A 27195-nucleotide genomic window follows, 5' to 3' on the forward strand; every position below is an offset into this window, starting at 1 on the left:
AAAAAAAAAAAAACTTTTAAAAAAGAAGTCTGATCTCTTACCTATAGGTGACCAGCTTCATTAATTTCTGGCCTATCATTTTGTACGTTTTCAAAGATAAGCAAACATACATATATATAGATGTCACACTCCATGTATGTGAAAATTATCCCTTCCTTTTTTTATACAAAAGGCAGTATACACAAAATATTAAAGTGGTTTTGTTGTTGTTGTTGTGTTTTTCTTTTGACAGTCTTGCTCTGTCGCCTTGAGGGAGAAATTTAAAGAAAAATAAATATTGCATTTATTCACTCCAAGGAAAGTAAGGGTTAAGTGAAAACACAAGTTTTCACTACTGCAAGCAAGGCTATAGACAGGTCATGGTGACCTAGCCTGCAGAAATGAGCTCCAAACACCCCTAAGCAAGGTTAGAAGAAGAAAAACGATTTCCTTTACTGTCTCTCCTGTACTATTAGTTATGACTATGTTTGCCAATGCTTGTATTTAAGTAAGATTTGCAAAGTTCCTGTTTTTTCAATGCAGCTGCTAGGCCACTAGCTATGCAAGGCCACAGGTGAGTGCCAGGTCAGCAGTTATGCTATGGATTACGTGACTTGTCACTGTAAAATTTACTGCCTTTGTTTTGCTCTTGTATGCTGGTCTGTATAAGCTAAAATCTGTTTTTGTTCAAGGCTCAGCTTTTTGGACGTGAATCCACTGAGCCGGTGCGTACCTTAAATAAACATCCTCCTGTCTTCCCAATATCGGTCTCTCTGGTCCTCAGTTTACTGCAACAGCCTCAACAGCTCATGGCAGCCTCAACCTCCTGGGCTCAAGTGAGTCTCTCACCTCAGCCTCCCAAGTAGCTGGGACCACAGGTTAAAGTGATTTTTAATGTAAGTATTTACAAGAAAATGTGCCAACTATTGCTGTGAAAAAGCCATATCTCTTTGCCTTGAGTATAGCTGGATTGATTTCCAGTAGGAGAAAGGGCATTTTCTTCCTCACTCAGAGTCTTTGGCATTGGTAGAAAAAAAAGCTAACACAACCCCGATCTGTGCCAGTAAGGAAGTCCTCCAGGTCCAAAGCATTAGTACGAGAATATAGAAGGCAAGAGCACTTCAAAGAAGGCTCCAAATTTCTTAGTATTATTTGATAGATGGCTAAAACTTGTTAATGCAGAGCTAACTTACAGTTTAATTTACTAAAATTCTCTGGTACCCCAAAATCAGGTAAAAGTGCTGAAATTTTGTTAACTATTTTAAAAGGAAGAATAATTGTTTCCAAAAAACTATACAAATTATTCTAAAGTTCATTTGGAAAAATAACTACCCAAGTATAACCAGGAAAATTCTGAAAAATAATCCAAATGTGGTGGGAACTAGCTTTCCCACATATTAAAACATTTTATAAAACTAAAGCAATTAAAATAGTTTGGGCTGGGTAGAGTGGCTCACATCTGTAATCCTAGCGCTTTGGGGGCTGAGGCAGGAGGATCACTTGAGCCCAGGAGTTTGAGACCAGCCTGGGCCACAAAGTGAGACTCCTCTACAAAAAATTTGTTTTAAATAGCCAGGCATTATGGCGCATGTCTGTAGTCCCAGCTAAATGGGAAGATGAGCTGGGAGGACTGCTTAAGCCCAGGAGATCAAGGCTGCAGTGACCTATGATAGTGCCAATACACCCCAGCCTGGGTGACAGAGCGAGACCCTGTCTCAATTAATTAATTAATTAAACAGTTTGGTACTGGTACATGAATACAGACTAAAGTAGCAGAGCAGAAAGTCCAGAAACAGACCTCTATATGTACAAGAATTTAATATATGACAGAGGTAGAATTTCGAACAGAAGAAAAAAGATTATTAAGTCAATGCTGCTAGGACAACTGAGCAGCCATCTGAAGAAAAATCAAGTAGGCTTCCTAACTCACTTCCTGAAACAAATCCCAGGGGGGTAAAAAATCTGACTACAAAAAATACATACAATATAAATATATTTGAAAAATATAAAAATATAAGACTATAAAAATATTAGAAGGAAACTAATTATAGAAAGATCTGCCCAGGCACAGTGGTTCACACCTATAATTCCCAGCACTGTGGGAGGCCGAGTCAGGATGATTACTTGAGGTCAGGAGTTAGAGACCAACCTGGCCAACATAGTGAAACCCCAACTCTACTAAAAATATAAAAATTAGCCAGGCATGGCGTTGTGCGCCTGTAATCCCAGCTACTTGGGAGGCTGAGGCAGGAGAATCACTTGAACCTGGGAGTCTGAAGCAGGAGAATCACTTGAACCTGGGAGGCAGAGGATGCAGTGAAACAAGATCGCACCACTGCACTCAAGCCTGGGCAACAGAGCAAGACTCCATCTAAAAAAAAAAAGAAAGAAAGAAAGAAAGATCTTGGTTTAACTCAAAGGCTTCTCACAAAAATGCAAAAGCCCTAAGAGACTGATAACTCTCGCTTTACAAAAACACGTTTCTCCATGTTAAATAAACAGTATAATCAAAGTCCAGATGCAACATGAAAAACTGGAAAACATTTGTAACATGATAAAAGACAAATTTTTAAAATACACAGAGCCCTCAGAGATTAATCAAAAACCTCATTTGTTAAGCCAGACAAATATAAAGATACATAGATGGCTTTAAACCAGGGTTTCTCAACCTCTGCATGACTGACTTTTTGGACTACATAATTATTTGTTGTAGGGAACGCTTGTGCATTGTAGGATGTGTACCAGCATCCCTGTACTCTACTCATGAGATGCCATTAGCATCCCCATTCAATTGTGACTATCAAAAATGTCCTCAGATATTACTAGATGTCCTCTGGAGATCAAATTGTCCCTGGTTTAAATATACAAAGAGATCCAAATCCACACTTGTGATAAAATAAATGCAAATTTTAACAATAATGAGGTGATACTTTTTTCTCTAATTAGATTTTCATCATTAACTATTTTGCAGTTAGCCAGCATGTGGGATTAGGGGGTCTCATTTATCCTTTTGGGTGTGCAACCCTTCTGGAGGGTCATCTGGCAATATCTATCAAAATATAAACTGCATTTACTCTTTTTTCTTTTTGAGACAGAGTCTCACTCTTTCACCCAGGGTGGAGGGCAGGGCAGTGGCATGATCTCGGTTTACTGCCACCTCCGCCTCCCAGGTTCAAGCGGTTCTCCTGCCTCAGCCTCCTGAGTAGCTGGGATTACAGGTGCCCGCCACCAGGCCCAGCTAATTTTTGTATTTGTAATTTTTGTAATTTTGTAGTTTTAGTGGAGACAGGGTTTCACCATGTTGGCCAGGCTGAAACTCTTGACCTCAAGTGATCCGCCCACCTCGGCCTCCCAAAGTACTGGGACTACAGGCGTGAGCCACTGTGCCAGCCACATCTACTCTTTGATCCAGCAATTTCACTTCCAGGAGTTTATCCCTACATATACACTTAGCATATACTGCAAATGAGAAATCTTACATATATGCAAATTGCAGAAATACAAGTATCAAAATTCCCCCCCCCATGGAAGCAAAAAGAGTATCCAAAAAACTGGAAACAGTCTAGTATCCAACAATAGGAACAGGTAATAAACAAAGGTTATTCATATACAGGTTGAGCAAACCAAATCTGAAATCCGAAAACACTTCTGGAACCAAAGCATGTTCTGGCCATAACTGGCATACTCAGCGCTGGTACAAAAGGAGGGCGATCATTAAAGAGGCGGTTGTAGCCGGGCGCGGTGGCTCACGCCTGTAATCCCAGCACTTTGGGAGGCCCAGGCGGGCGGACTCATGAGGTCCAGAGGATCGAGACACCATCTGGCGAACACAGTGAAACCCCGTCTCTACTAAAAATACAGCAAAAAAATAGGCCTGGGGTGGTGGAGGGGCGCCTGTAGTCCCCCAGGCTTCTCGGGAGGCCTGAGCAGAGAATGGCGGTGAACTCGGGAGACGGATGCTTGCAGTGAGCCGAGACTGCTCCACTGGCATTCCAGCCCTGGGCGACAGAGCGACGACTCCGTCTCAAAAAAAAAAAAAAAAAAAAAAAAAAAAAAAAAAAAAAAAGGAGGAGGGGCCCAGGCACGGTGGCTACACCTGTAATCCAGCACTTTGGGAGGCCGAGGCCGGACGGATCATGAGGTCAGGAAATAGAGACCATCCTGGCTAACACGGAGAAACCCCATCTCTACCAAAACACAAAAAATTAGCACGGCGTGGTGGCACGCGCCTGTAGTCCCAGCTACTAGGGAGGCTGAGGCAGGAGAATCGCTTGAACCCGGGAGGCGGAAGTTGCAGTGAGCCGAGATCACGCCACTTCACTCCAGCCTGGGAGAAGAGCGACACGCTGTCTCAAAAGAAAAAAAAAAAAGGAGGCGGAAGAGCTGCATGTACCAAAAATGTTTGTCCCTGGGCACAGTGGTGCATGCCTGTAATCCCAAGTACTCCAGAGGCTAAGAAGGGAGGAACATCAGCCTGGGGGTTCGAGGCTAGAGGCCAGTCTGGGCAACATGGGAGACCTTGTCTTTAAAAAAAAAGAAAGAATGTCCCAAGACCAACTAAAAGTAGCAAGACCCAAGAATAGAGTTTGCTGCTACTTTTAAGAAAGGGTGTGTGTGTCTGTGTGTGTCTATCTGTGTGTGGGGGGGTCTGGATGTATACAAAATATGTTTATACATGCACGAAACAGAAACATAAGTAACTGGGGGACAAGATTTTACGGATGGGGAGACTCACTTTTTACCCTATACTCTTTGAACTGTTTTAAGTCTTTGGCTATATGCCTGCATGTTTCAGGCAAATCACGAAATCTGACAACACCAACTCAAGATACCCAGACCTTACAAAAACCAGAAAGTAGAATGGTGGTTGCCAATGGATGAGCGGAGGTGGGGAAGTGGGGTTATTTAATGGGTAGTTCCAGCTTGCAGATGAAAAAAGTTCTGGAGATTGACTGCACAACGATATGAATCTACTTAACACTACTAAAGTGTACACTTAAAAAATGGTTAAGATGGCAAAGTTTATACGTATTTTAACACAATTTTTTAAGGTGAAAAAAATCCCTAAAAGATACCCATGTTTTAAGATCGGTTTAATTTGTTTCTAATTTGGAAATCAGTTTTTAAACACTCTATTATTACTCTAGAATTGAGCGTCAGCAACAGTGAAAACTCTACATTTAAACTCTGGAGCTGCTCCTGCGACCTTTCACCTAGAACTCGCACGCAGTCGGCCAGGCATGCACTCCTGCTAAATTCAGGGAGGGCCAGCACTGCGGGCGGAGGGGTGACTTACCCTCCGCCCTTTACCAGTGGAAGAAGTTTCTACACTGCTGCCACCCTGTAACACAAAACTTTGTGTTCCTTTTCACGCGTTACCGCAGATTCTCGGTGCACAGCGCCCAGCGCGGACCAGAGCTTACAGCCTGCCCAGGCAGCATCCTTGACTTCCCACCGCCGGGCCGGCCAGCCCGGGCGATCCGCGGCGGCCCCCCCGAGACGCGCCCTTCGCCCGACCGGGTCTCTCCCCGCGCCGCCCCGACCCCCTTACCCGGTGTTGGGTAACATGACTTTAGTAGATCAGAGGAGGTGACTGCGACTACTACGGCGGCGAGCGGAGAGCGAAAGCTGAACAGTCCCTCCGCATTTATCCCCTCCCCGGCCCCGCCCCTGCACCCGAGGCCCCGCCCCAAGGCCTGTGCGGGAACGGTGGCGCTGAAAAGCCGGGATCGCCGAGTGCGCCTGCGTATGCAGCGGCCCTCCAGCAACCCGAGTTCGTCTTCCTGGCCTCCCAGCCTGGTCCCCGAGAGGGGGCTCTCCGCGCAGGCGCTTTGAGGCACTGCTCCGCCCCGCCCCCTCACTGGTCCTACGGTGACAATCAGGCACCAGTCGGCGCCTAACGTCTGGGCAGCGTCATCCGCTACGTTCGCCTTTTCGCGGACCCTAGGGGTTTCTCCTCGCGCTATCGTGTTCCAGCGCCGGCTGCGAGCTGGGAGGGTCACTGAGCCCTGAGCCCGCCCTCTCCTCGGCTGGCCCTCCGGGGGTGGTTTAGCTCTGGGTCTTCTTGCCCCTACGCCCGAGCCTGGCGCGCCCTTGGGCCCCTCTAGGAACGCTGGCCCTAGGCAGAAATTGCCTTTGTGGTTAAAGTCGGCCCGCGTAACTTTTCCACTCTCCCGCCGAATCTGGACCCAAGCCGGCCTCACTTTGTGCATGAGTAGATAGTTGTGTTAAGCCGCCAGCTTCTTGGAACAGAGCTCTCTGCAAAAGTCGCGCTGAAGAATTCATAATCAAAAGCTGAACTTGCAGAAGTTTTTACTTCTGGAATGAGTGTTGAGATGAGATCGATCCTGACATTAAGTTTCGCTTTTGGGATTACGCCGTGGATTAACTCAGCTACCCTGATGAGCTAAAGACTGTAGTATATTTGAAGGAAGACACGAGGAACTGTTTTGTATTTTGTAGGGATAGAACAGGACCCTGAGGAGATTATTATATGAAGACTCGTTAAAGAAACTAGCCTGGAGATGGCTTATATAGTTGTAGTCTCCCCTTTGTTTTTGTTTTGTTTTTTGAGACGGAGTCTCGCCGTCGCCCACGCTGGAGTGCAGTGGCGCGGATCTCGGCTCATTGTAACCTCCGCCTCCCGGGTTCAAGCGATTCTCCTCCCTCAGCCTCCCAAGTCGCTGAGACTACAGGCACGCACCACCACGCCCGGCTAATTTTGTATTTTTAGTAGAGACGGGGTTTCACCATGTTGGTCAGACTGGTCTGGAGCTCCTGACCTCAAATGATTCGCCCACCTTGGCTTCCCAAAGTGCTAGGATTACAGGCGTGAGCCACCGCTCCTGGCCTCTCTCCCCTTTGTTATAGGCCCTAAATGACTGTTTACTCAATCATATCACCTGCCCGACTCCTATAGGCATTTGAATTGATGATTCATGATGTGGTCTTTAGAGGCTCCAGAGGAATTTGCAAATGTATTAGCATCCGCTCAGTGACTGCTAATTACCTGAGATACAGCAGGACAAAAAGGACAAGGTCTCTGCCTATAGGAGGTATGAGTAGCCAGTGTGTTCTTTAGACTGTTGTTAAGCATTAGGTGTTTTAGGAAGAGTGTTGATAGACACACACGAAAAAACTTAGTCTTCCCTCATCCTTAGGAGCACTTGCTGAGGGGTGTATGTATCTGTCGAATAGAGTGAATTCTGAGTAATGGGGTGACATTTTCTTCATATCATCTAAAATGTTCTCTCCTTTTTGAAAGCCACAATATCCTCAGTCTGTTAGAGTCCCTTGAATTTGTGTGCTTCTATTTCCATTTGTTACACAGCTCAACTAAGAGGTGAAACAAAAAACCTTTGCCAATTTTTCAGTCATAACCTTGATATTTTGTGAGTTTAAATACCTGTAATTATACTATTTTTGTACTTTGGGATGGCTTTCACAGAAGGCAAATTTATTCCTAAATTATTAGAGGTAGTTTTACTAAGCAAGTTTATATCCATGTATTCAGTACTTTGACTAGAGTTCATTTAAAGTGTGATTTGGAGTTACCCATGACCTTCTACCCCATTACCTTGCTTAACCTAGTATTAGATTAATACTAGAGTGGGGAATGGGTGAAGAAGGAGAGGACTTGTGAACATAATTAGATCTTCATTTTGGAAGTGAATAATTTTGGCTTAGAAAGAACACTTCTGACTGCAGCGTGAAGAATAGTTTGTGAGTAGATAAAGGCACAGAAGCCATTTAAAAGCCCATAGTAATGTAATGCATAAGAAAAGCAGTAACCTGAACTAAGGCAGTAATAGTGGGAATGAAAAGACATACTCAAGATATGGAACCTGGCAGATGTAACTAATGATTAGATGTAGGAACCAAGAGGGGAAGGTGGTATCAGTGGTGACCTTCAGATTTCTGGTGCAAAGTTCTGGGAGGATGGTGATAACACAGTCAAGAAGTGAAAACAAATGGTTTGAAAGCCAAATATCTTGAAAGTCAGATAAGTCTCCCTCACTTCATCCCTTCTCAGCTTGACAAAACCACTTAAAAATGCAACATTTTCTTGACAGGCTACTGGCTACAACACATTCTCCCAACCAATTTATTTCCCTTAAGTTTTCATTATATGCAACAATAACCTGATTTGGCTAATCTAAACCAAATTAAAGGGGTTGGGGAATTTAGAAGAATTCTGGGATAGTTTATATAACTTAAGGAAGAGCTGAACAACTAAGCTGGACAGTGGGAACCAGGATACTTCCATGATCCTCAGCAGCATGATCTTCTTTCTAGAATGCATTGTAGGTGGCTTCTCTGTCTTTTCTGTGTATCTGTTCAAGCTTCAAATACTAAGACAGTCTAGTACAAAGTGTTTTGTTTTGTTTTGTTTTTTTGAGATAAGATCTTGCTCTGTCACCCAGGCTGGAGTGTAGCAGCATGATCATGGCTCACTGTAGCCTCAACCTCCTGGGCTCAGCCGCCCAAGTAGCCAGGACCACAGGAATGTGCCACCACACCTGGCTAATCTTACTTTTTATAGAGACAGAGGTCTCACTATTTTGCCCAGGTTGGTCTTGAACTCCTCGCCTCAAGCAGTCCTCCCACCACACAGCCTTCCAAAGTGCTGGGAAATGTTTCAACCTGTAAATTAGTTGGCCATGGCCAAGGACACAAGTGGATATGGACAATGGGGAAGTAACAAAACATTGCAAACCTACCTGTCCCAGGTCATTGACGTTGTATAAATGTAGAGCAAGTAAATTGGCATTCATAATTCTGGGAAGAAAGGGGTCATAAAACTTTTTATTTCATAGGGCTTGTGATGGTTAATACTGAGTGTCAACTTGATTGGCGTTATGGTGAGTAGTGCCACTTCCACTTCTACCCCTTGATTCCTGGACCCATGAATCCTGGCTATGGGAGCAACAGTACCATATATTGGACACTGATTCAGAGCATACACAACCTTCTGAAGAACTTTGCCCCAGCCCTGCAAAGTATTGTCACCTAGTTGGCATTGTAATTGTGACATCAAAAGGCCATTCCACTGTTCTATCAATCCAGCTGCTTCAGGATGATGGGGAACATGGTAAGACCAGTGAATTCCATTATTCATAATAGCTAAAAGATGGAAACCAAATGTCTATCAACTAATGCATGGATAAACACAATATGGTGTATGCATTCAATAGAATATGATTCAGCTATAAAAAGAAATGAAGTACTGATACATGCTAAAATATGGATGAACCTCAAAAACATTTTACTAAGTGAAAGAAGGCAGACACAAAAGGTCACCTATTTTATGATTCCATTTCTATAAATAATGTCCATAATATGCAAATCTGTAGAGATAGAAAGCAGATTGGTGGCTGCCAGAGGCCAAGGGAAGGGAGCAATAGAGAGTAACTGCTTAATTGGTATGGAGTTTCCTTTTGGGGTGATGAAAATGTTTTGGAACTAGATAGAGGTAGTAGTCACACAACATAGTAATTACACTAAATGTCAATGAAATTTTCGCTTTAAAATTGTTAGTTTCATATGTGAATTCCACCTTTTTTTTTAAATAAAAAAATTTATGGAAAACCAGGTGCAGTTGCTCATGCCTGTAATCTCAGCACTTTAGGAGGCCAAGGCAGGAGAATTGCTTGAGGCTAGGTGTTCAAGACCAGCCTGGGCAACATAGTGAGACCGTGTCTGTATAAAAAAATTTTTTTTAATTAGCTGGACATGGTGACATGTACCTGTAGTTCCAGCTACTCAGGAGGGCTGAGGAGGGAGTATCACTTGAGCCCAGGAGTTTGAGGGGGCTAAAGTGAGTTATGATCATACCACTACACTCTAGCCTTGGTGACAGAATAAGACCTTTTCTCTAAAAAGAAAAAAAAATGTATGGAAGAAATTTTTTTTTTTTTTTTTTTTTTTTTTGAGACGGAGTCTTGCTCTGCCGCCCAGGCTGGAGTGCTGTGGCCGGCTCTCAGCTCACTGCAAGCTCCGCCTCCCGGGTTCACGCCATTCTCCTGTCTCAGCCTCCCGAGTAGCTGGGACTACAGGCGCCCGCCTCGTCGCCTGGCTAGTTTTTTTGTATTTTTTAGTAGAGACGGGGTTTCAGCGTATTAGCCAGGATGGTCTCGATCTCCTGACCTCGTGATCCGCCCGTCTCGGCCTCCCAAAGTGCTGGGATTACAGGCTTGAGCCACCGCGCCCGGCCCTGGAAGAAAATTTTTTAACAGGACATGACTGATGCAGGAAACTTCAAGATCCAACCACCATTTACAGTTGTGCTTTGGAGAATAATAGCTAAGCAATGAAGAATAAACCAGGTCAAGCAACAGAACATGACTCCATGTCTACAAAAAAAAGAAAAAAAAAATAGCCATTAGCCAGATGTGCTGGTGCATGCCTGTGATCCCAGCTACTTGGGAGGCTGAGGCAGGAGGATCCCTTATGCTTGGGTGGTTGAGGCTGCAGTGGGCTGTGATCATGGCACTGCACTCTAGCCTAGGTGACAGAGTGAGATGCTGTCTCAAAAACAAAAATAAGTGAATTGTGAACTAAGAAATAAAGGTGTAACTTTTATGACTACCTTGAGCACCAGTGGGATCTGGTAAAAAAAAAAAAAAAAAAAAAAAGCTACTAAAAACTTCTCCAGTTCTCATTCTCCTTGGATTTTGGAAGCAGAACCAATCTATGAATTGAGAAATACACCAAAGCTCTTGAACAACGTGTGGAGGAGAGTGCTCTAATAAGTTTTTGCATTCTCCAAGATGATAATTTTATATCTTTTCATGTGGAATGTCCACCAACCTCTTCTAGCAGTTTCGTAGTTGAGTAGAAACAGGTGCATTAGGGGTTCACGTGAAAAATCCAAGTGCAGTTAGTAGGAGCAATCCAGTATTGAGAAAACAAGACAGTAAGTAGTAGGTCAAGGATGTAGAATGAGGCAGCAAGGAGTCTAGCAGTAAGAAACATGTTGAAATCTGGAAAATAAGTAGTTGGGCATTAACCACAGAGGTTGGGGAGAACTGCAGTCTTTAGGAAATGATTCATATGACTATTTCAGGTGCTATACCCAAAACAGGTGAGTAAGACAAAGATGCCTACTTTGGGTGCTTATATTCAACATTGTACTGGGAGCAATAGCCAGAACAATTAGGTAAGAAAAAGAAAAAGAGCACCCAGACTGGAAAGGAAGGAGTAAAACTATCTTTACTTGCAGATGACATGATCCTATATCTAGAAAATCCTAAGGAATCCACCAAAAACACTATAAGAGCTAATAAATGAGTTTACTAAGGTTGTAGGAAGCAGAATATTGAAAATGCAACCTTATTTATGTACACAAGTAATAAATAATCCAAAAAGGAAATTAATAAATTTCGTTTATAAGAATGTCAAAATGAATAAAATACATGGAATGAATTTAGCCAAAAAATGCAAGATTTGTACACCAAAAACTGCAAAACATTGCTGAAAGAAACTAAAGAAGACCTAAATAAATGGCAAGTCATTCCCGTTCATGGGTTGAAAGACTTAAAATTGTCAAATTACAATACTCCTCAAAGCAATCTATAATCCCTATCAAAATTATAATAGCTTTATTCATAGAAATGGAAAAGCCAATCTTCAAATTAATGTGGACTTGTGAGAGATCCCCAGTAGCTAAGACAATTTGAAAAAGAACAACAAAATTGGAGGACTCATACTTCCAGATGTTTTTTTAATTGAAACGGGGTCTCACTCTGTCATCTAGGCTGGAATGCAGTAGCACAATCTCGGTTCACTGCAACCTCCACCTCCTGGGCTCAAGTGATCCTCCCATCTCAGCCTCCTGAGTAGTTAGGACCACAGGTATGCATGACCACACCACTAATTTTTTGTATTTCTGGTGGATATAGGGTTTTGCCATGTTGCCCAGGCTGGTCTCGAACTCCTGAGCTCAAGTAATCCACCTGCCTCAGCCTCCCAAAGTGCTGGGATTACAGGCATGAGTCATTGCACCTGGCCCACACTTTCAGATTTTAAAACTTACTATAAAGTTACAGTAATCAAAAGTGGGAGCAGTGACATCAGCAAGATGGTGGAAGAGGATTTTCCAGTATTTGTTCCCTTGCAGAAACATTGTATTAGTCCATTTTCATACTGCTATGAAGAAATACCTGAGATTGGGTAATTTATAAAGAAAAAGAGGTTTAAGCCAGGCGCGGTGGCTCACACCTGTAATCCCAGCACTTTGGGAGGCGGAGGCAGGTGGATCACGAGGTCAGGAGATCAAGACCATCCTGGCTAACATGGTGAAACCCCATCTCTACTAAAAATGCAACAAAATGAGCTGGGCATGGTGGCAGGTGCCTGTAGTCCTGGCAACTCGGGAGGCTGAGGCAGGAGAATGGTGTGAACCCGGGAGGCGGAGCTTGCAGTAAGCTGAGACTGCACCACTGTACTCCAGCCTGCATGACAGAGTGAGACTCTGTCTCTAAATAAATAAATAAATAAATAAAAAAGAAAAAGAGGTTTAATAAACTCAAAGTCCCACATGACTGGGGAGGCCTCTCAATCATGGCAGAAGGCAAAGGAGGAGCAAAGACCTGTCTTACATGGTGGCAGGCAAGAGAGAGGTGTGCAGGGGAACTGTCTTCTATAAAACCATCAGATCTCATGAGATTTATTCACTATCATGAGAAAAGCATGGGAAAACTGGCCCCTATGATTCAGCTACCTACACAATACCCACGGGTTGTGGTATTATGGGAGCTACAATTCAAGATGAGATTTGGGTGAGGACACAGCCAAATCATATCATTCTGTCCCTGGCCCCTCCCAAATCTCCTGTCCTCATATTTCAAAACACAATTATGCCTTCCCAACAGTCCCCCAGAGTCTTAACTCATTTCAGCATTAACTCAAATGTCCATAGTCCAAAGTTTCATCTGAGACAAAGCAAGCCCCTTACACCTATGAACCTGTAAAATCAAAAGCAAGTTAGTTACTTCCTAGGTACAATGTGAGTACAGGCATTCTGTAAATACACCCATTCCAAATGGGAGAAATTGGCCAAAATCAAGGGGCTAAATGCCCCATGCAAGTCCAAATCCAGTGGGATAGTCAAATCTTAAAACCCTGAAACAATCTCCTTTGACTCCATGTCTCACTTCCAGACCATAGTGATTCAAGTGGTGAGTTCCCATGGTCTTGGGCAGTTCCACTTCCATGGCTTTGCAGAGTACAGACTCCCTCCCAGCTGCTTTAATGGACTGATGTTGAGTGTCTGTGACTTTTCCAGGTACACGGTGCAAGCTGTCAGTGGATCTATCATTCTAGGGTCTGGAGGACAGTGGTCCTCTTCTCACAGCTCCACTAGGCAGTGTCCCAGTGGGGACTCTGTGTAGGGGCTTCCAACAAATTTCCCTTCCACACTGCCCTAGCAGAGGTTCTCCATGAGGGCTCCGCCCCTGCAGCACACCTCTGCTTGGACATCCAGGTGTTTCTATACATCCTGTGAAATCGAGGTGGAGGTTCCCAATCCTTAATTCCTCACTTCTTTGTGTCTGCAGGCACAACACCATGTGTAAGCCATCAAGCCTTGGGGCTTGGATGCTCTGAAGGAATGCCCTGAGCTGTACATCGGCCCCTTTTAGCCATGGCTGGAGCACAGGGCACCAATCAACAAGGCCCTGACCCTGGCCCATGAAACCATTTTTTCCTCCTAGGCCTCCCAGCTTGTGATGGGAGGGGCTGCTGTGAAGACCTCTGACATGCCCTGGAGACATTTTCCCCCATTGCCTTGACAATTAACATTTGGCTCCTCTTTACTTATGCAAATTGGCTAAGTTCACAGAGGCATTTCACCTTCCCTGGCCCAAAGCACTCCCACTAGTGCTGCATACACTGCAATCCATCCCTTTGGGAAAACATCAATTGTCCCCTTATGAAATTATAATGGGAAGGCCCATGTGTATGGAAATGAAAATAACCAATCCAACTTTTCTCAAGGGAGATATATTGTAATATTGTGAGGGACTCATTTTATCACCTTTAAAAAAAAAGCCAAGATTTGATAAAGAATTCCTTTCACAGTGTGCTCCCTGAAGATAAGTTACCTGGGTTGGGCACAGTGGCTCACACCTGAATTCCAGCACTTTAGGAGGCCCAGGTGGGTGGATCACTTGAAGTCAGGAGTTCGAGACCAAACTGGCCAACATGGCGAAACCCTGTCTCTACTAAAAATACAAAAATTAGCTGGGTGTGGTGGGGCACACCTGTAATCCCAGCTACTCGGGAGGCTGAGGCACAAGAATTGCTTGAACTTGGGAGACAAAGTTTGCAGTGAGCTGAGATTGCGCCATTGTACTCCAGCCTGGGTGACAGAACGAGACTTTGTTTCAAAAAATAAAAAATACAAATACAAAAATTAGCCAGGCATGGTGGTTCGTGACTATAGCCCCAGCTACTAGAGAGGCTGAGGTGGGAGGATTGCTTGAATCCGGGAGACAGAGGTTATAGTGAACCAAGATTGTGCCACTGCACTCCAGCCTGGGTGACAGAGTGATACTTCGTCTCAACAACAACAATGAAAAGAACAAAAAGAAAAAAAAATGAAGAAAGCCAACAGGAATCATGAGATACCATCAAACTAATATACACATTATGGGAGTTCCAGAAGGAACAGAGAAGGAGAAGGGGACAGAAAGCTTATTTAAAGAAACAATGACAGAAAACTCCCCAAATTTGGAAGGGAAATGAACATCCAAATCCATGAAACCCAAAGAATCCCAAATAGATTAAATATAAAGAGATCTTCACTGAGGCCCATTATAATCAAATCATCAAAAGTCAAAGACAGAAAGAATTTTTAAAGCAGCAAGAGAAAAGGAACTCATTACATATAATAATAAGATTATCGGTGCATTTCTCAGTCTTGCAGGCCAGGAAACCGTGGGAATATATTCAAAATGTTGAAAGACAAAAAAACCTGCCAACTAAAAATACTATACCTGACTAAGAATACTATACCTGCCAACTAACAATACTATACTGTTCTGAAGGACAGTAATGCTGTCCTTTGGAAATAAAGGAGAGATAAGAACCTAGCCAAAAATAAAACATAACAAAACAAAAAAACCCAACACACAAACAAAAAAAACCTGTGGGAGTTCATCACCACTACATCTGCCTTACAAGAAATGCTAAAGGGAGTTATTTGTGTTGAAACAAAAGAATAATAGCTAACAAAATGAAAACATACGCAGGTATAACTTTCACTGTAAGGGTGAAAATAGTCAAATTCAGAATACTCTATTATAGTAATGGTGGTACATAAATCACTTTTAACTGTAGTCTAAAGGTTTGTTTGTTTTTTGTTTGTTTGTTTGTTTGTTTGGAGACAGAGTCTTGCTCTGTCGCCCAGGCTGGAGTGCAGTGGCACAATTTTGGCTCACTGCAAGCTCCACCTCCAGGGTTCATGCCATTCTCCTGCCTCAGCCTCCCCAGTAGCTGGGACTATAGTTGCCCACCACCACACCTGGCTAATTTTTTTGTAATTTTAGTAGAGATGGGGTTTCACCATGTTAGCTAGGATGGTCTCAATCTCCTGACCTCGTGATCCACCTGCCTCGGCCTCCCAAAGTGCTGGGATTATAGGTGTGAGCCACCGTGCCCGGCCCTAAAGGTTTTTTTAATGTAGTAAAAATATAACTATAATAATTTGGTTATGGATAGACAACATATAAATTGTAACATCAATAACATAAAATGTGGAAAGAAAAGTTAAAATGCAAAGTTCTCGTATGTGATCAAAGTTAAGCTAGTGTCAGCTTAAAATAGACTGTGATAAGATATTTTATGTTAAGCTCATGGTAACCACAAAGAAAAACATATAGTATATCCACAAAAGATAAAAAGAAAGAAATCGTGCCATGGCAGGGATACCAAAAAAAAAAAAAGAAAAGAAAAAGAAAGAGAAAAGAATCCAGGCATACCATTATAAAGAATAATCAAATCACAAAGGAAGACAGGAAGAGAGAATGAATGGAATGAAAGAACTATATAATAATAAGAAAACAATTAACAAAATGACAGTATAGTTTGAGCATCCCTAATCTGAATATCTGAGATCTGAAATGCTCCAAAATATGAAACTTTTTAAGTGCCAATATGATACTCAAAGGGAAATTGTCACTGGAGCACTTCAGATTTTGGATTTTCAGATTAGGAATGCTCAACTAGTAAAACATCTGCAAATATTCTCAAATCTAAAAAAAAAAAAAAAAATCTGAATTCCAAAATACTTCTGGTCCCAAGCATTTTGGATAAGGGAAACTCAACCTGTAGTAATTCTGTCTACCAGTAATTTTTTTTTTTTCCAGACAGGGTCTCGCTCTCACCCAGGCTGGAGTGCAGTGGTGCAATCTCAGCTCAGTTTAAATTCCACCTCCCAGGTTCAAGTGATTCTTGTGTCTCAGCCTCCTGAGTAGCTGGGACTGTAAGCATGCACCACAATGCCTAGCTAAGTTTTTAGGTTTTTTATTGTTGTTATTGAGATGGGGTCTCTCCCTGTGTTGCCCAGGATAGCCTCAAACTCCTGACCTCAAGTGCTCCTCCCATCTCAGTCTTCCAAATTGCTGGGATTATGGGAGTGAGCCACTGCACTTGACCCACAGAATAAGTCTTTAAAATTCAAGAAGACTGAAATCATATTGAATATCTTTTCTGAACACAATAGTATAAAATGGGTCAAAGAAGAAATCAAAAGACAAATTGAAGGATATCTTGAGACAAATACAAATGAAAAGACAACATACCAAAACTTATGGGATGCAACAAAAGCAGTTTTAAGTAGGAAGTTTATAGATATATAAAAAGGAAATAGAATCAATGTCAAAGAGATATCTACACTCCCATGTTCATTCCAGCATTGTTCACAATAGCCAAGATATGGAATCAACCTAAGTGTCTGTATTAGTCCATTTTCATGCCACTGATAAAGACATACTCAAGACTGGGTAATTTACAAAAGAAAAGTGCTTAATGGACTTACAGTTCCACATGGCTGGGGAGGCCTCACAGTCATGGAGCAAAACAGAGCAAGTCACATCTTACATGGATGGCAGCAGGCAAAGAGAAAGAGCTTGTGCAGGGAAATTCCCATTTTTAAAATGATCAGATCTCATGAGACTTACTCACTATCATGAGAACAGCACTGGAAAGACCCAGCCCCATGATTCAATTATCTCTCATTTCATCCCTCCCACAACATGTGGGAATTATGGGAGCTACAAGATGAGATTTGGGTGGGGACACACAGACAAATTATATCATTCTGCCCCTGGTCCCTTCCAAATCTCATGTTTTCACATTTCAAAACAATCATGTCTTCTCAACAGTTCCCCAAAGTCTTAACTCATTTCAGCATTAACTCAAAACTCCACAGTCCAAAGTCTCATCTGAGACAAGGTAAGTCTCTTCTGCCTATGAGACTGTAGAATCAGAAGCAAATTAGTTACTTTCTAAATACAATGAGGATACAGGCATTGTGTAAATACAGCCATTTTAAATGGGAGCAATTGGCCAAAACAAAGGGGTTACAGGCCCCATACAAGTCCAAATCCAGCAGGGCAGTCAAATCTTAAAGCTCCCAAATGATCACTTTTGACTCCATGTCTCACACCCAGGTCATGCTGATGCAAGAAGTGAGTTCCCATAGTCTTGGGCAGCTCCACCCCTGTGGCTTTACAGGGTATAGCCCCCCTCCTGGCTGCTTTCACCGGCTGGGATTGAGTGTCTGCAGCTTTTCCAGGTGAATGGTGAAAGCTGTCAGTGGATCTTTCATTCTGGGGCCTGGAAGACAGTGGCTGTCTTCTCACAGCTCCACTAGGCAGTGCCCCAGTAAGGACTCTGTGTGGAGGCTCCAATCCTACCTTTCCTTTCCGCGCTACCCTAGCAGCGGTTCTCCATGAGGGCCCACCCCTGCAGCAGACTTCTGCCTGGGCATCCAGGCATTTCTACACTTTGGAAATCTAGGCGGAGGTTCAGAAACCCCAATTCTTGACTTCTGTGAACTTGCAGGCTCAACACCATGTGGAAGCTCCCAAGGATTGGGGCTTGAGCCCTCTGAAGCTATGGTCCAAGCTCTACATTGGCCCCTTTCAGCCATGACTGGAGTGGCTGGGAAGCAAGGTGCCAAGTCCCAAGCTGCACACAGCTTGGGAACACTGGGCCCAGCCCATAAAACCATTTTTTCCTCCTAGGCCTCCAGGACTGTGATGGGAGGGGCTGCCATGAAGACCTCTGACATGCCCTGGCAACATTTTCCCCACTCTCTTGGGAATTAACATTCAGCTCCTCATTACTTTATGCAATTTTTATTTTTTTTGGAAACAGAGTCTCACTCTATTGCCCAGGCTTGAGTGCAATGGTGTGTCTTCACTCACTGCAATCTCTGCCTCCCGGGTTCAAGCAATTCTTGTGCCTCAGCCTCCTGAGTAGCTGGGACTACAGGCATGCACCCCCATACCCAGCTAATTTTTGTATTTTAGTAGAGACTGGGTTTCACCATGTTGGCCAGGCTGGTCTCGAACTCCTGACTTCATGATCCACCCACCTTGGCCTCCCAAAGTGCTAGGATTACAGGCATGAGCCACCGTGCCCAGCCAGTTATGCAAATTTCTGCAGCTGCCTTGAATTTCTCCTCAGAAAATGGGATTTTCTCTTCTATCACATTGTCAGGCTGCAAATTTTCAGAACTCTGCTTCATTTATAAAATGGAAGGCCTGTAACAGCACCCAAGTCACTTTTGCTCCAGTTCCCAACAAGTTTCTCATCTCCATCTGAGACCACCTTGCCTGGATTTCATTATCCATATGATTATCAGCATTTTGGTCAAAGCTATTCAACAAGTCTATAGATAATTCCAAACTTCTCCACGTTTTCCTGTCTTCTTTTGAGCCCTCCAAACTGTTCCAACCTCTGCCTGTTACCAGTTCCAAAGTCACTTCCACATTTTTGGGTATCTTTTCAGCAGCACCCCACTCTACTGGTACTAATTTACTGTATTAGTCCATTTTCATGCTGCTGATAAAAACATACCCAAGACTGGGCAATTTACAAAAAAGAGGGGTTCAATGGACTTACAGTTCCACATGGCTGGGGAAGCCTCACAGTCATGGAGGAAGGCAAGACAGAGCAAGTCACGTCTTACATGGATGGCAGCAGACAAAGAGAAAGAGCCTGTGCAAGGAAACTCCCATTTTTAAAACCATCAGATCTGATGAGTCTTATTCACTCTCATGAGAATAGCATGGGAAGGACCTGGCCCCATGATTCAATTATCTCCCACTGGGTCCCTCCCACAGCACATGTGAATTATGGGAGCTACAAGATGAGATTTGCCTGGGGTCACAGAGCCAAACCATATCAGTGTCCATCAGTGGATGAATGGATACAGAAAACGTGACATATGTATAGATAGATAGATAGATAGATAGATAGATAGATAGATAGATAGACAGACAGAAAGACATATACAATGAAATACTATTAAGCCTTAAAGAAGAAGGGAATCTTGTCATTTGTGACAACATGGATGAACCTGGAAGACATCATGCTAAGTGATTTAAGCCAGCCACAGAAAGGCAAATACTGCATGATCTCGCTTATGTGTGGAATCTAAAAATGTCAAACATATAGAAGCCGCAAATAGAAAGGTGGTTGCCAGAGGCCGGGTTGTGGTGGGGGCATTGGAATGGAAATATGTAGATTACAGGGTACTGAAACTGTTAGATAGGGTCAGTAAATTCTGGAAATCTAATATGCAATGTAGTAACTTAGTGGTAATGTATTGTATATAAGCATGCCTTGTTTTATGGAGCTTCACTTTATAGTACTTCACAGATAATGCATTTTTTTTACAAATTGAATATTTCTGGCAATCTTGTGTCAAGCAAGTCAATTGGTGCCATTTTCCCAATAGCGTGTGCTCACTTTGTGTCTCTGTGTCATATTTTGCTAATTCTCACAACATTTCTTTTTTTAATTTCTTAATTTTTAAAAAATAGAGACAGGGTCTTGCCCTGTTGCCCAGGCTAGAGTACAGTGGTGTGATCATAGCTCACTGCAGCCTTGGACGCCTAGGTTCAAGCCATCCTTCCACCTCAGCCTCTCGAGTAGCTGGTACTACAGGCTTATAGTTTTTGTAAAGACAGGGTCTCGCTGTGTTGTCCAGGCTGGTCTTGAACTCCTGGGTCAAATGATCCACACACCTCGGTTTCCCAAAGTCCTGGTATTACAGGTGTGAGCCACAGTGCCTGGTCCCCTGGTACTTTTCTTTACCAAAATACTTACAAATTGTTAGCACGCTCTTTTGCTTTGCAAATAACTAGGGTTTTTTGTTTGTTTTGTTTTGTTTTTTTTGTCTTCTTGAAATTCTGTTATCGGATTAAACTTTTAATGCCTATTTTTAAAGATCTTGCTACTGTGAGACACTGTCTCAAAACAAACAAACAAACAAAACCAAAAAAAAAAAAAAAAAAAAGACCCAAGAAAGCCATAGTGACATGGAGGAAACTTAAATGCATATTACTAAGCGAAAGAAGCCAGTCTGGAAAGGGTACACACTGTATATTTCCAAATATATGACATTCTGAAGAGGGCAAAACTGTGGAGATAGTAAAAAAAGATCAGTGGTTGCCAGTAGTTAGTGAGGAGGGAGGGATCAATAGGCAGAGATCAGAAGATTTTTAGGGCAGTAAAACTATTCTGTATGATACCACGGTGTTACAGATATGTCATTAGATATTTGTCAAAATTCACAGAAGTTACAACTAGAGTGAACCCTATGGATTTGGGTGGATAATGATATGTCAGTGTTGGTTTATTGATTATATTAAATTTACCATACCAACTGGGGGTGTTAATAGTGGAGGAGGGAGTATGTGGAAACTCTCAATACTTTTGCGCAATTTTCTGTGAATCTAGCACTCTTCTAAAAAATAAAGTCTAATAATTGCAAAACAAAAACAAAAACCAGTGTGGTACTGGCATGGGGATAGACATACAGATCAAGTAATAGAATAAATAAACCGATACACTTATGGTCTATTGATTTTCAACAAGCATACCAAGACTATTTAATGGGGCAAGAATAGCCTTTTTCTCTTTTTTTCTTTTCTTTTTTTTTTTTTTTTTTTTTTTGTGACAGTTTTGCTCTGTAGCCCAGGTTGACGTGCATTGGTGTGTGGATCTCGGCTCGCTGCAGCCTCAACCTGGCTCACGCAATCGGCCCACTTCAGTCTCTTGAGTAACTGGGACTGCAGGCTGGTATTTTTTGTAGAGAAAGGTCTCACCATGTTGCCCAGACTGGTCTTGAACACCTGGGCTCTAGAGATTTGCCCTCCTCAGGTTCCCAAAGTTCTGAGATCACAAGCATGTGCCACCAAGCCCGGCCCCAGATATTCTTATTAACTAGATATTCTTACTCACAAAAGAATGAGTTTTGGATCCACCCCCTGACTCCATCTCAAAAGTTATATAAAAATTAGTTTTTCACAGTTTTTATGGTTTTATTTCAACACAAATAAAACGTGCACATGAGCTGTCTATTCCCTTTCTTTGCTGTGCAGCCTGGCATTGTGACTGGTGACTCTGATGGCCAGCTGGGCTGCCCTTTCCATGATGGCTTTGCAGTTCCAGAGGAAACATTGTGAGCTATCTCAGGAGAGTAAGATTTGCTGTGTGTCAGCAGCCCTTCCAACTCCTTGACAATGTGTACCAGAAACTTCCAGAAGCCGCTGGGCAGCATGCGCTTTGTTTTTTTATTGCTCCCATATAACCAATGTTGGGCATCAAGATATGGCCCTTGAATCTTCTATGAACTCAGTTGTCTGTCTCTGGGTTTCCACCAGTTATGCTTAATTTTGACATATTGTTCTGACTGGTGGTAAATGAACTTCTTGCTCCTCTTTTTGATGATCTTGGGCTTCACGAAGGGTCTGATGGTGGCCATGATAGAGATGGCTCTAAAAATTAACCCCAAATGGATCAAAGACCTTAAATGTAGGAGCTAAAATTATAGAGCTCTTGAAAGAAAACATAAGGGTAAATCTTCGTGACCTTGGATTTGGCAATGGATTCTTAAATATGACACCAAAAGCACAAGCCACAGAAGGGAAAAAAAGAAGATACATTGAACTTCATAAGAATTAAAATAATTAATCTGTGCATCCCAGGACACTATCAAGAAAGCAAAAAGACAACCTAGAGAATGAAAATAAATACTTATAAATCACATACCTGATAAGGCTCCAGTATCCAGTACATACGCCGAATTCTTACAACAGCAACAGAAAAATGAACACCCAACTAAAACATTGGCAACGATTTGAATAGATACTTTTTCTTTTCTTTTTTCTCTTTTTTAGACAGGGTCTTACTTTGTTGCTCAGGTGCAATCATGGCTCACTGCAGTCTCAATCTCCTGGGATCAAGTGATCCTCCCCTCTCAGCCTCCTGAGTAGCTGAGACCACAGGCTTGTATTTTTTGTAGAGACAGAGTCTCACCACATTGCTTAGGCTGGTCTCAAACTCCTGAACTCAAGGAATCCTCCTGCCTCAGCCTCCCAAAATGCTGGGATTACAGGTGTGAGCCACAATGCCTGGCCCCGAATAGATAATTTTCTAAAGAAGATATACTAACAGCAGCAAGCACATGAAAAGATGCTCAACAGCATTACTTAGGGAAATGCAAATCAAAACCACAGTAAGATTCCACTGTATACCCACTAGGATGACTCTAATAAAAAAATGGAAAGTAACAAGTGTTGGATGGGATGTGGAGAAATTGGAACCCTCATACATTACTGGTGGAAGTGTAAAATGGTTCAGTAGCTTTGAAAAACAGTTTGGCAGTCTCTCAAGTTACATATAATTGCCAATTCCTGAATGTCCACAGCCAAAAGAGCAATTCCACTTTTAGGTATGTATACCAAAGAGAAATGAAACATGTTTAGAGTCACCACCAGGTGGCGCTGTTATCTTAAAATTCAAAATTGTATAACACCATAAAATTAATTTATTAACAATATTGTGATATAATTTTATAATTGAGTTGGGTTAAGGCAAAAATAACATAAAGTTTTCTATAGCTCTCAAAAAAATGAAAATAAGAGAAGGCAGAAATTTAAATGTCTTAATGAAAATAATGCTTTGAATCTTTAGAACAGGATATGATACTCCAATCCATTTTATTTTATTAACGCTTTTAACAATTACCATAAAATGGACAACGTTATCTTCCCTGTTTTGTGACTTTTTAAGTCTATGAAGTTTAGGCTGGGCACTGTGGCTCACGCCTGTAATCCTAGCACTTTGGGAGGCCGAAATGGGCAGATCACCTGGGCTCAGGAGTTCAAGACCAGCCTGGCCAACATGGTGAAACCCCATCTCTACTAAAAATACAAAAAAATAATTAGCCAAGTGTGGTGGTGCATGCCTGTAATCCCAGCTACTTGGGAGGCTGAGGCACAAGAATCGTTTGAACCCAGGAGGCAGAGGTTGCAGTGAGCCAAGATCTCACCACTGCACTCCAGCCTGGGCAACAGAGTGAGACTCTGTCTCAAAAAAATTAAAAATAAATAAATAAATAAAGTCTATGAAGTTTAATTCTCCAATGTTAAAAAGTAATGTTCAAGTATATAGGAGATTGAAAATGCCTAATTAAATTGAAATATTAAAGGATATGACACTGACAACAACTTTAAGCTTAAGTTATCAAACAAGGACAAACAAAGGACTCTCCTAACCCTGAAGGCTTGCTAAGACTCCCATTTTTTAAGTGTGTAATTATAACCTTCAAATTTTTGACCCCCACAACCCACAAAAAGGAAAATATTTATTCAGACCCCAGTACAAAATTTTTTATGCTATTTGATTTGAATCTTGTCTGTCATGTTAAAAAAAAAAATAAAAAAAAAAAAAGTTGATTCTAACCTACTAAATAGGTTTGATGACTCATTAATGGATTGTAACCTACTATTAGTTGTATTATAACTTGCCATTGAAATTTTTCCATTTGACTTTTAAGATGTTTTAGGCTTCTCCAGTGAAAAATAATGTTACAAATTAATGGTCAGAGGCCAACAACAATATAATGTGACTAAGCAGATGCTTTCAATGGCTTTGAGAGAGTCGCAGATCTCTTGAAAATTTCCATTTCCTTCACCCACAAGACAGCTCACCCTGTCTCAGAATCACCTTCTGAGAAATCATTGTGAGCCAGAAACTGTACCTCATGCCTGTAATCCTAACACTTTAGGAAACCAAGGCGGGAGGAGGATCACTTGAGCCCGGGAGTTTGAAACCAGCCTGGGCAGCAATGACACCCTGATTCTACAAAAAAAATTTTTTAATTAGGGCAGGAGTGGTGCTGCATGTTGTAGTCCCAGCTTCTCAGAAGGCTGAGGTGGGAGGACTGCTTGAGCCCAGGAGTTTTAGGCCCCAGTGAGCTGTGAGTGCATCACTGCACTCCAGCCTGGGCAACAGAGCAAGACCCTGTCTTGGAAAAAAAAATTTCTTTGGGTTTTGAGGGTGTGGCAGTTGCTTCTGTAATGTACCAAACCATCCACGTAGAACTCTGAGCTGTGCCTTTTCTTGCTCCATGAATTATTGCCAGTCATTATTTAATTAGTAACTGTTGGATATTAACCTGATTATTGTATTTCAATGTTTATATATTTCTGATTCATGATTCCAACAAACTAGAGAAACTGAAAGTTCCTCTTTAATACTACCCTTCAGAGATAATCATTGTTAACAATTTGGCATGTGTCTGAGACTTTGAAATATTCACATTAATTTTTATGGTTTTTAAGCATACGGGAGATTATGTATACTGTATTGTTTCGAAACTTGCTTTTTTGTTTTTTTTTTTGGGTGTTTTGTTTTTGTTTTTGTTTGTTGAGATGGAGTCTTGCCCGGTCACCCAGGCTGCAGTGCAATGGCACGATCTTGGCTCACTGCAACCTCCACCTCCTGGGTTCAAGCGATTCTTCCACCTCAGCCTCCCGAGTAGCTGGGATTACAGGCACCTGCCACCATGCCCAGCTAATTTTTGTATTTTTGTAGAGATGGGGTTTTACCATGTTGGCCAGGCTGGTCTTGAACTCCTGACCTCAGGTGATCTGCCCGCCTAGGCCTCCCAAAGTGCTGAGATTACAGGCGTGAGCCACCGTGCCAGGCCTGAAACCTGTCTTTGGCTTACCTAGTATGTCATAAACATCTTTTCATGTTTACATCTAAAACTTTTTTTTTTTTTTTTTGAGACAGTCCTGTTCTGTCACCCAGGCTGGAGTGCAGTGGCGGGATCTCGGCTCACTGAAACCTCTGCCTCCTGGGTTCAAGCGATTCTCTGCCTCAGCCTCCCAAGTATCTGTGACTGTGGGTGCCCACCACCACACCTGGCTAATTATTTTTTCCATTTTTTAGGAGAGACGGGGTTTCACCATGTTGGCCAGGCTGGTCTCGAACTCCTAACCTCAGGTGTTCCCCCTCCTCAGCCTCCCAAAGTGCTGGGATTACAGGCATGAGCCACCGCATCCAGCCTAAAACTTCTTTTTAAAAGTAGGTGTGGTCAGGTGCAGTGGCGCACACCTGTAATCCCAGCACTTTGAGAGGGCTAAGATGGGAGATTGCCTGAGTCCTGGAGTTTGAGACCAGCCTGGACAATATTGGGAGACTCTGTCTCTACAGAAAAATTATAAAAATTTTAGCTAGGCATAGTGGCACATGCCTGTGGTCCCATCTACTCAGGAGACTGAGGTGGGAGGATTGCTTGAGCCCAGGAAGTCGAGGCTGTAGTGATTGTGCCACTGCACGCCAGCCTGGGTAACAGAGCAAGACTCTGTCCCCCTCTAGTGCCCACAGAAAAGAAGATGCATAGTTTTCCTTTTTATGAATGTACTCCAAATTGATTTTACCATTCTCATTTGTGATGGACATTTCTTTTTGGAGATGAGGTCTTGCTATGTTGTTCAGGCTGGACTTGAACTCCTGACCTGAAGTGAGTAGCTGGGACTACAGGTTCATGCCAACTTGCCTGGCTGTTATGATAGACATTTAAGTGGTTTTAAAATTTGTCTTTATTATAAATGGTATTTGCAATAAAAAGCCTTTGTGTATACATCATTGCTCACTAGTCATATCTCCATAGAATACATTTCTAGAAGTGAGACTGTTTGCTCAGAAGATATACACACTTAATACGCTTTAGCAAGGTTGTGCTCATAATTCATACCAGGATTTCTCAACCGTGGCACTATTGACATTTTGGGTTGGATAATCATTTTTTGTGGGAGGCTGTCATGCGCATTAGAGTATGTTTAGCAGCATTCTTGGCCTGTACTCACTACATTCCAGTAGCATCAGTGGCACCCTCCTTCCAGTTTGTTTTTGTTTTTTTGAGACAGAGTCTCACTCTGTCCCCCAAGCTGGTGGGCAGTGGTGTGGTCTCTGCTCACTACACCCTCTGCCTCCTACGTTCAAGCAATTCTCCTGCCTCAGCCTCCTGGGTAGTTGGGATTACAGGCACCATGCCCAGCTAGGTTTTTTTATTTTTAGCAGAGACAGGGTATCATCAAGTTGGCCAGGCTGGTCTTGAACTCCTGACCTCAGATGATCCACCCGCCTTGGCCTTCTAAAACACTGGGATTACAGGAGTGAGCCTCCATGCCTGGCCAAATTTTTCTGTTTATTTTTGTAAAACATACCTAACATAAAATTTACCATTTTAACTATATTGAAGTGTACAGTTCAGTGGCATTAAGTACATTTACATTGTTGTGCAACCATCACCCCATGTATCTCCAGTTCTTCCAGTTTTGTCCACCAAAAATGTCTCCGGAAATTGCCAAATGTCCTCTGGAGGCAAAATTGCTCCAGTTGTTTACACTTTCTGCAAGGTGAATAAGGAGTCAAAAATGTCGATGTCATAAAAAAAATAGAGGCCGGGCGCGGTGGCTCAAGCCTGTAATCCCAGCACTTTGGGAGGCCGAGATGGGCGGATCACGAGGTCAGGAGATCGAGACCATCCTGGCTAACACGGTGAAACCCCGTCTCTACTAAAATACAAAACTAGCCGGGCGAGGTGGCGGGCGCCTGTAGTCCCGGCTACTCGGGAGGCTGAGGCAGGAGAATGGCTTAAACCCGGGAGGCGGAGCTTGCAGTGAG

At 42.7% G+C, this 27195-nt stretch overlaps 1 protein-coding gene across 1 annotated transcript in view; it reads right to left on the reverse strand.

Annotated features, from left to right (window-relative positions):
* HSDL2 (hydroxysteroid dehydrogenase like 2) overlaps positions 1 to 5807 on the reverse strand; it is an 86393-nt gene extending 80586 nt beyond the window's left edge. Inside the window, exon 1 of the mRNA XM_017886751.1 lies at positions 5531 to 5807. Within this exon, the coding sequence (XP_017742240.1) occupies positions 5531 to 5547 (17 nt within the window). The 5' untranslated portion in view covers positions 5548 to 5807. The remainder of the gene's footprint in view (positions 1 to 5530) is intronic.
* Between the last annotated feature and the right edge of the window lie 21388 nt (positions 5808 to 27195).

This window comes from Rhinopithecus bieti, unplaced genomic scaffold (assembly GCF_001698545.2).
Source record: "Rhinopithecus bieti isolate Rb0 unplaced genomic scaffold, ASM169854v2 scaffold_16175, whole genome shotgun sequence".
Lineage (NCBI taxonomy): Eukaryota > Metazoa > Chordata > Mammalia > Primates > Cercopithecidae > Rhinopithecus > Rhinopithecus bieti.